We start from the raw sequence: 10,525 nt of genomic DNA, 5'->3' as shown, positions 1-10,525 counted from the left end.
TGAAATCAAGTTGAAACTTTAAAATGATCTACAAATGGATCTGAGTACAAAACGATGACAGCGTTCACACCAAAACACTCGTTCATAAGTGAAATATTATAATAACTCTTGTTGTTTCTACTTTGTGGGCCACTCATTGAGAAACAAACAGCGATGGAACTAATCAATTCATTTGTAGTCATTAATAAATGAATAAATATCTCACTATGACTTGGCCTGTGGTTGGAGTGTGAGATAAATACACTTAAAATTAAATGAAATTAAATTTACTTTTACGTCACTGTGTTAATTCAATTACATCACCAAACGCTTATGTAGCCAAGGCAAGGAACGTATGAACCCCTTTGCGTTCTATCGTGTACTAAAATAAACATTTTCTAAGCATTTTAGTTTGTGTAACATATTTGTACAAGCGCTACACTCACGCTCCACCAGAGGCAACTATGTTAATTGCAAAGACTAGAATTATTAATAGAAGCCAGTGAGCCGTCCAAATTAATTTGAAGCTATTTTTTTTTTTTTTTTAGGTCAAACTGCACTTAATGATCACTGGAATAAAGAAAAAGTAGTTTAAGCTCTAACGTGTAAGTACAAACATAAATGATCTGTACATACTGTAAATATCAGCTAGAAAAAATTCACTTGCATAAAAGAAGTGATTTTTTTCCCCCCACACACAAAACAGCCAATCCTTTTGATGTGTCTTTTTAACGAGATTTTAACGTGACCTTCAGTTTATATTATATATTCTGCTAACATTATGACAGAAGAATGTGATTGCTATATCACATGACAACACGAGTTCTCCATTTAAAAACGAACAAAAAAAAGGAAGGTGCAAGACGAGTGTGTGTCACATGAAACAAATATTACTTTCCAAGCGTCAAACAACTTTTTGCATTGAACAAGACATGCCATTCTTTCCTTTGACAACAAAAAACATTTTGGTCCAAAAATATTTAGACACACATTTAAAAAAATATTTTTCATATATACACCACCACATTGGATTTGTTTAAACGCAATGTGATGACGTTTTGACTGTAAGTCTTAATTTAAGGGTTTTTATGCAACATGGTGTTGCCCGTTAAGGAATTGATAATCATATTCACTGTATGTGGTATGTTACCTCATTACTTAAAGACAAAAAGGCAGACAAATATATAACATACATTTAATAACAAAAAATAAAAAAGTTTTGAAATTGTATCCAGATAAATTTCACAACCAGTCAGAATCTCCTTCATGACTGTAAATAGAAAGTTTAAAAAAAAAAAAAAAAAAAAAAGGTGTAAAGCACTGGTAACATTCAAAAACAGAAATGGGAAGAAAAAATCTTGGGGGGGGGGGGATCTTTGGACAGATGAAACCAAGGTCAACTTATATCAGGATAATGGGAAGAGAGAAGTTTGGCGATCTAAATCACACCACATTATGTGTCATTATGGACATTAAGATGATGAATTCTTCCCTCCCATTCAGCAAAATGCTATGGAACTGAAAAGAAGCTGCAAATGGACAAAGAGGGGTGATGACCCCAAACTGGGCTTGATATCATCTATTCCAGCCCATGAAAATTCATCCTTCCATCCACAGTGAAAGATTTTAACAATGCTAATGATATTTTCGGTATTGAATGGCAGCATTTTTGTAAAACCCCTAAAAGTGGATCTTAAAGTCAATATCCTGTGGTGGTGTATTGAGGCCAAATGATAAAAAATGTTGTCATTGTACGAATAAATCTGGACCAAACTGCTATGATTTGGCTTTTAAGGATGAAAAATCAACTCAAACGGGGAACGTCACACTTATGCTGTTTTGGTAAAAGGCCACTGAGCGGCTCGCCTGGTTCTCCAAAAGCTGTTTTTGCATCAATGCTTCATGATTTCGACCCATTTCTAACCAGTCTTTCCTTACCACATACAATATTGCACTAAATAAAGTCTTTGTGTTAGCAGTCTGTATTACTTACGGTGTTGTCTTTTTCGAGCTGTTCTCATCCGAAACGTATTTTATGTAACCATTTGTTTTACCAGGTACCCTGCATGAAAGAATGTTATAGTTTCTGTGAGTATAGTAACGACTAAAAAGATTGAAATACACGTCATGAAAGCAATCGCTTGATTTAAAATACATCACAGTAATGTTTTTTGTTTTTTTTTGTGGCGGCTTGTGTCTCGATTTTGGCACTATACAGAACGTCAACGATTTGGATCACAGAGGTACTGAATGAAACTCAGTCAGGCTTGTACAGTCCTGGAGAAAACATCAGAATGTCGAGTGGCTACACTGTACGTGTCGGCTTTTATTTGGCAGGGGACAGTCGTTTCAGTAACTTCTTCCCCTTGGAGAGGAGTCCTTTCTTCTTCTTGTTGTTTGCTAAATCTTGAGGGTCGCGGGGGTTCAGGGCGAGGCCGGGGAGTCCCCTTGTCGGGCTGAGGGGCCTCATGGTGCCCGGCAGCAAGGGGCGGACGATAGGGGATGGCGCACGGACGGGTGTGGCGTCATTGTCGACGAGCGTTTCCGTGGTGATCTGAGAAGAGAGGCGATGGGCAGGGAAGCAAGGAAGTGTTGGACAGTAGAACGTTGTCTCCTTGGAAACACAATTTGATTTCCTTATAGGTAGTGATCATTTATTTTAACACCATACAATTATTACACGACAGTATTGTACAGTACTAGTTAATTATTGTTTTATAATAGCATATGCAATATGGTAATTTGTCACTATATTGAATAATCACACGGTTCTACTACCAAATTGACCCAAAGTTATCAAATATGGATCCCTGCCCTGCAAATGGCAACTTAAGATTCCACTCGAAACAACATTACATATATGTATTTCAAATAACCGAGAGAGATTTAAACTGTTAGAATGTAGTGGTGATGGTGTGTATTTAAATGCAATTGTTATTGTGCAAGGCATAATTCTATGAAAATACATGACGACCTGATAATGGAATATACTTACAAGTTAGTTACAGTGGAACACCCAAAGTCGACCACAATCTATTCTGTGGCGCTGGTCGACCTTCAATTTGTTCCAATTTTTTTTTCCATAGAGTTCGATTTCAATTGTAATAATCTTCACTCTACAGGCGATTATTATAGAATAATACATATTTCTTTATTTATATATATAATTGTGTACTACATTCCTGTGTTGCATTAACTTCCATTTCTTTCAGTTCATTTCTCATTCATACATCATTTGTATTGTTCTGTAGAAGCATCATAAAAAGGCCAACAAGCCAAAGAAAAAGTTAAATGCCGTTACAAGATTTGCTGAAGTCGGTTGTCCTCTTTAAGGTCCTGTAACTGGAGCCTATCCCAGCTGACTTTGGGCACAAATACTGTAGATATATAATAGACAGAGAACCATTCACGCTCCCGTTCCCACCTTTGGACTATTTAGAGTCTGGAGTGCGTGTTTTCACGATGTACCAGGAAGCCAGAGTGCTTGACGAAAGCCTACACGAGTGCAGGGTGAACATAACCCCCTAATTTGAAACCGCAACTTTTCCCCAGACAACATTGGTGCTGACTTCAAAAGTATTCGACTTTGGAGGCCCCACTGTAGTATTGGCTCCATATTTTGTATTTGTAAAAATAAGGGAAAGCAGAAGAGACGCGATGCTGAATTGCTTACTTTCGCACCTGCCAACTATTACAGAGAAAATGTACAGGTGCATCGCAATAAAGTAGTATATTACAGAAAAGTTCATCTATCTCAGGGGTTGAATTTAAAAAGTCAAATTGTTATATTACACAAACGTACTCATTATCAATTACATAGGAGAATACATTTTCTAAGGCCAATTCCTACCTAATATCAATATTTAAAGTAATGTTGATTGGTTCTTATGTAATATGCTAATTTCTTAAGATTGCAAATTTGGGGTTTTCATTACCTGTAAACTACAGTATAATTATCAAAATGTTTTTGACAAAAAATAACAGCGAAATATGTATCTCTGTGTGTTGTGAATTTTTATGAGTTGCCCTTTTTGAATTGACCTACTGAAAAAAAAATGGAGGTTTTCCACCATAGTCTACTTTATTGAGACACACCTGTATATTTTAACAAAAGGACGATGTACAAATGCGGAAGAAATACTGAGGAAGAAGCTGAGTTTGACACAGCCAGAGGAGTCCACTGCCAGTCGGCCATGAGGGAAGAGTAAAGTCTTATTAAGTACAACACCCGGGGACACAACTGTAGATACCAGGCTCGTCTTCGAATGCGTTAGCTTGACGCTCACTTTTGTTTGCACTCTTTTTAAAAAGCTACAGTACATTGTTGTTGTTTTACAAAAAAAAACAAAAAAACTGTGACTTCAAGCTGGAGCGCATTAGAGCTGCTAGTTTGGTATCTCAAGTTGCTAACTTATTGTACGGGGGGGGGGGGGGCAAATGGTGTGAGTTGAACAATTTTCCTCAGGTTTTTCTTGTTGTTGGACAAGCGGGGGTGACGGGGGAAATGGCAAACAATTTTTTAAAAGAAAAAAGAAAATGTAGCAGCATAAGTCACCATCAGAAAGAACCCACACACCACAATGCACCACAATGAAAACATTGACACACACAACAACACGGAGAGCGCCAAAAGAAGATTTTTAATCTCCAATTTTTTTTTCTTTCTTTCTTCTCATTTCTTTTATTGTTCCTTTGTAACAATACAGTTCGGATGCCTCAGTGCTCCAGTAAATTTTGGCCTCAAACAGAGCTGAAAAATAGATTGATGTGTGTGCAACATACACAAAGAAACAAAGCCTCTTTTCGGGAAACACAACAGTCAAGAGTCATTAGAAAATGGATCCGTTATGAAAAAGGCATGCTTTTTTTTTCCTCCAATGTTTTTTGTTTTTTTTCAGTGCAGCAGTTAGGTGTTATTAAAGCACTTGTCATGATTGTTGCCATACACAATAACCACAATGAGATTTTTGTGTTTCAGTGCAAAGAGGTACAAATGGAAGGAATGAGTTGAGCCTCCTCAAGCATGCAAGAACCCCCACTCCCCTTCCCCGCAGAGTCTATCCTCTCACTGTCCATGTCAGGCTTTGCTTCTTCCTTTCTCTGAGACTCAGAAAGGTGTTACACTCGATTGTTTTTCCTTTTGGTCGCCCCCTTTTTCCCCGACGGTGACGGAGCAGGGGGAGGAGTTGTTAGTTGGTCACCACAGCCACCACACGCACAATAAACACGCACAATGGAGCGCACGAACACGGCAACGTGGAGCAAGCGAGAGACGGAAATCAAGAGAAAGAGAGGAGACGGTGGAATGGATGAACACAGGGCCTTAGCGCTGAGAGCGGCGGCGGTGATGATGTACCCGTTTGCCCTCCGGGACGGCGGCGGCGGAGTTGGCGGGGAGCCGGTTGGCGGGCTCCTCGGGGGGGAAGTGGGAGGGCGTATCGGTCAGATACACCTCCACGTCGTCAGGCACTTCTTCCAGGAAGTTAGAGGGAACCAGACCACGGTGACCGTTGATCTCACCCTGTGGAGAAGAGGGAAGCGAACGCCTCAGCTCCCTCGTGCAACTTCAGGCGCAGACTTACCTCGGCAACGTCTCATAAAAACAGATTCATAAAGTTGTTCTTCAATGTAAAGTCTTAATTCACACACTATGATATAATGATATAGATCTTTTCATAATGTTTGTAAACAACAGAGAACAGGGTACTTCCGGGTGGCAGAATGCTGACTTGACAAAAACTTGTTGTGTTTGGGGTTACAGCGGCAGGTTTAGTTTTTTTTCCATATCCATCCATCCATTTTCTGAGCCGCTTCTCCTCACTAGGGTCGCGGGCGTGCTGGAGCCTATACCAGCTGTCATCGGGCAGGAGGCGGGGTACACCCTGAACTGGTTGCCAGCCAATCACTGGGCACATACAAACAAACAACCATTCTCACTCACAGTCACACCTACGGGCAATTTAGAGTCTCCAATTAACCTACCCTGCATGTTTTTGGGATGTGGGAGGAAACCGGAGTGCCCGGGGAAAACCCACGCAGGCACGGGGAGAACATGCAAACTCCACACAGGCGGGGCCGGGGATTGAACCCGGGTCCACAGAACTGTGAGGCTGACGCTCTAACCAATCGACCACCGTGCCGCCTTTTTCCATATCCTTAAAAAAAAAAATGTATTAATCCAGAGGAACACATGAATGCTGTTGTTGTGACTTTGATTATGTACGTTTTTGTGATTAGTTAAATTCACATAAGGACATTAAATGTTGTTGTTTTTTGTTTTGTTTTTTTTAAATCATCAACATCCATAAAGAGCAATAACCCATTAACATTTATAAATTGGTTGAGGACTGACTGTGACCAGGAGAAAGGCGACAAGAAAGATTGCAAGAACTGTGTCTACTTCAGCTTCCATCGTTGGTTCAAAATCATTTGGACTACTGTTAACAAATAGACTAACGATGCCTGAATTTAAAAGGTCCAAAACAGAAACTTTTCCACTGCTTGAATTGTGTACAGCAAGTAAAAAAACAAACTTGTAGCCTAAATTGAATATGTTGTGTGTATTCAATGTTGGATATTGTGACACATCCAATGGCTTTATTTATTTTGTGAAATTTTGATATTTAATTTTTATATTCAGTCACTCCTACTTAATCATGTGAAATGAAATTAACTTTGTAAATGTCATTATCTGTACAGTATTTCTGACTGACCTGACAAACGTTAAAATTCAAAATAATAATTGAACATTTCAACGTCCATCCATGCATCCATTTTCTGAGCCGCTTATCCTCACAAGGGTCGCGGGAGTGCTGGAGCCTATCCCGGCCATCATCGGGCAGGAGGCGGGGTCCACCCTGAACTGGTTGCCAGCCAATTGCAGGGCACACATAAACAAACAACCATTCGCACTCGCATTCACGCCTACGGACAATTTAGAGTCTTCAATTAACCTACCTTGCATGTTTTTGGGATGTGGGAGGAAACCGCAGTGTCCGGAGAAAACCCACCCAGGCACGGGGAGAACATGCAAACTCCACAAAGGCGGGGTAGGGGATTGAACCGCGGTCCTTAGAACTGTGAGGCAGACGGTCTAACCAGTCATCCAGCATGCTGCCACATTTCAACATTTCACACAATAACACTAACTGTGAAATTTTCACACATGACATTTCACTTTCAGGAGGACACATTTGAAGGGCAATGATGACATTCGGCTGCATGAAGGAGATAATTTAAATGTTCCTTAAAATGCAGTCTTCTTTTCGTGTTTTCCGTAAGATTTATCACTGCTATTCTTGACAACTTTCTATATCCCAAGATTCTTTGTAAACAACTCCTCAGTCCTGCAAATGATTTAACCGGTCATATAAACATCAAAATACCAATTAACTCTATTGCATGGGAATACTGAACCTTGAAATTTACCGTATATTGAAATACAGTACATGACGTTAGTAATTCTAACATGTAGCTTATGTTCTGAAGCTGACCACAAGATGCAATATGATTAATGAGGACACTCACATAATAGAAGCCATCTTCATCAATATCACCAAACACTGCAATGATGTCACCGGTGCAGAAGGTCAGCTCAGCCTATCGGAAGAGCGAGGGAGACAGTTACTACATATAAAAGCAAGAAGTGTTTTTTATTTGCCCCTTTTTAATTAATACAGCAACCTATGAGGTGTGTAAGAGCTCATCACAAAAATTGAGGCTATTTTCTGAAAATATAATCCATGAACAAAATTCAGAAACATGCGCTTGTGCAAATTATAGTTATCCTGAGACAAAATGTAACTCTAGTTGTAATAAAAGTGAATCCTAAATATTGTTTAAAATACAGAAAAGCTATTGAGCACCGCCTAAAATGGTTTATTTCTTTTCTCCCCTCCCTCTTGTTGACCAATTTACAAATCAAACTGATACACTAAGTTTTAAATCAGATTTTTGGGGTATTATTTTGTTGATTTGCTTTCCTTGTAATTGTTAAAACATTTGGTTTTATCCAAACTTTAACTTTTTTTATTATACAGCTAAGTTTGTTGTTGACCAGTTAACACAGCAGCTACCACAGCTAGCTTGTACGCTTGAGCAAAAACTGAGCAAAAACCTGTTACTGTAATTAGACTAAGACTAAAAATTTGTTTTATTTGGCAATATTTTTCTTATTCAGTTGCCTGATTTTCTGTGCAACCCGGTTACACCAAACACAGCAAAATACAGCATACGGTATGATACGACCAAATATCTTGCAAAAAGTGTACCGTTGATGGTTGAGCTCAGCGAATAAAATGATACGGTGCTTTATTAGCAGCTTACCAAAATGATCAAATAAAGGTTCGGGTTTTCAAAAATGTGGGTTGCTAAATTGTCCCCCAGTGCTGGAATGACACATACTGTACACTGTACAGTATATTGTTGCTGCTGCTTTGCGATACCTCAACGTCAACATTGGGTGAGCTCTCTCGAGGGTCGTAGTCATACAGAGCCACCATCCTCCTGGAGGCCTCACCTCGACGAGCGCCTCTTCTATTCTGTTCTGAAAGTGACCGTAATTGACTATATATTATCCGTCAGTTAGTCATCAATTCATTCATACCCTTCTTATATTAGTACCTAATCTGTCCACTGGGGTGCTGAGAGGCAGGAAGCCCTGTTTGATGAGCTGATCCATGGTTTCGTCGTCCTCCGCTCGTATCTCAGACACCATGTTGCACGGGATCAGCCCCATCCTGCCCCTCACTTCTCCTCTGTAGAACCCATCTGTGTCTTTATCACCGTATATCTAGTGGAGGACAGGCAGCGATATGCGTGTAAATATAAATATACATTATGTATACTGCAAAGATGAAACAGATATTACAAAGCATGCATGGAAACCATTGATAAATTGGTGTAGCGCTTAATACCAAATGCTAGGTCCACAACAAATACTACAAGAACGAAGTCATGGAATTAGGAGAATAAAAAATAAATATCCCATAAATAATGTTGTAATGTACAAGAACAAAATTGTAATTTTACAAAATTACATTTTCATTTTAGGAGAAAAAAATTATAAAAATCACAATATTCCAAGAATAAAATTGAGGATAAAGTCGTGATACCATTAGAAAAATGAGCAAAGGTTTACAAGAACAAGGTAACATTACAAAAAAAAAAATTAACTAATATTAAAACAAAGTTGAGAATATTGTAAAGTTGTAATATCATGATTTGTGTAATTTATGAGAACAATGTTGTAATAATACAAGAAAAAAAAGCATAATTTTACAAGAATACAGTGTTAAATTTAAAGGAGTGTCATACTTTTACAAGTATAAAGGTGTAATATTAAAAGTGTGTAACTTGGGTAATTTTACAAGGTTGTAATGTTACCCAAAACAATTGCATAAATTTACAAGAATAAAGTTTGGAGAAGTTTTTTTGAGAAAAATGTTGCAATAAGTTTAATTTTACAAGAACAAAAACAGGCAAAACCAAGTCAAAATATGGCCCTTTTTTTTCTCCGCAGAACAAGTCTGTTTTTTTTTTGTCTGAATTACTTTGTGATCAAGTGGAATGCAAAAGAAGCACTGTAAATATTCCCCAATTTTTGTAGCCCAAGTATCACATCTTGGGAAACCTATCCAGTGAAAAAATGTATACCTGTTGGATTAAAAGAGAGCAGATAGTCTGGCAGGAATGATTAAAGGTAGAAGCTAGAAGTCTGTTGTAGAAGAGTGTTTAAAGTTGGTGTCTCAGTTAGGCATAAAAACGCAAATATATAAAATTTCTGAAGGCACGCTGGTATCTTGTAAGGTACACAAACACTGAATTAAGAGTTTTGTTCTCTTTAAGCAGTCTACTTTTTTATTTTTCCTAAGGATACATGACAGATTATGACTGCATCCTAAATATGATGGATATTCTGTCCAAAACTGATGATATTAAAGCGTGAAAGTAAACAAACCCATTTGTATTATTTCATTCCCTTACCCAATGGGAATCGATAAGGAATGAATCGGAATCACTAAATACTTATCATTTCCAATCCCTAGTTTGAAAGTTCTTGCCCACTTTTAGGCCGGTCCGTGTGATGCGATGTGTGAATCTGAAAGCCTCACCCTGATGATTTGGCCCTCTTTGAAGGGCAACTCCTCATCGGCGGCGTCTGGGTTAGGGGACATGGACAGAGGATCGTAGTCAAAGAGCGCCACAAATACCCGAAAGGCCTCCTCTGGCTCAGACTCATCAAAGTAGGTGGGAGAGTGACGATCCCTGTAGCCATCTTGAACACACAAATAAGAAATAAAAAAGTGGCCCGAGACACAGAAGAGATGCAGTGTAGGTGACAATCAACCTTTGAGGACATATGCATTCAGAAACAAATACATGTAAAAGTGTAACTTTATTGATATTAATGTGATCTTGTTTGGGATAAGGAGCAAAAAATTATTGGAACTCATTTGGGGCTAAAATCCAATGGCATACACATATCCACTTTCTCTATGGAATAATGCATGACAGCTTGTCAGCATGCTGACTGACTGAAAAACAT

General features: G+C 38.7%; 1 protein-coding gene across 6 annotated transcripts in view; it reads right to left on the bottom strand.

Annotated features, from left to right (window-relative positions):
* Positions 1–10,525, bottom strand: part of rimbp2a (RIMS binding protein 2a) — a 71,868-nt gene continuing 61,343 nt past the window's right edge. For 2 of the 6 annotated variants that reach the window (XM_061800075.1, XM_061800078.1), the window contains 6 exons: positions 10,092–10,138; positions 8,602–8,770; positions 8,424–8,524; positions 7,507–7,578; positions 5,336–5,500; positions 1–2,593 (listed from right to left, as the gene is read on the bottom strand). In XM_061800075.1, coding sequence (XP_061656059.1) covers positions 2,306–2,593; positions 5,336–5,500; positions 7,507–7,578; positions 8,424–8,524; positions 8,602–8,770; positions 10,092–10,138 — 842 coding nt within the window. In that variant the 3' untranslated portion in view covers positions 1–2,305. The other 4 variants (XM_061800073.1, XM_061800082.1, XM_061800074.1 and 1 more) reach the window with 3 other exon arrangements.

Source organism: Phyllopteryx taeniolatus, chromosome 15 (genome assembly GCF_024500385.1).
Source record: "Phyllopteryx taeniolatus isolate TA_2022b chromosome 15, UOR_Ptae_1.2, whole genome shotgun sequence".
Lineage (NCBI taxonomy): Eukaryota > Metazoa > Chordata > Actinopteri > Syngnathiformes > Syngnathidae > Phyllopteryx > Phyllopteryx taeniolatus.
The sequence above is the reverse complement of the archived record's forward strand: the minus strand, read 5'-3'. Positions and strand labels throughout refer to the sequence as shown.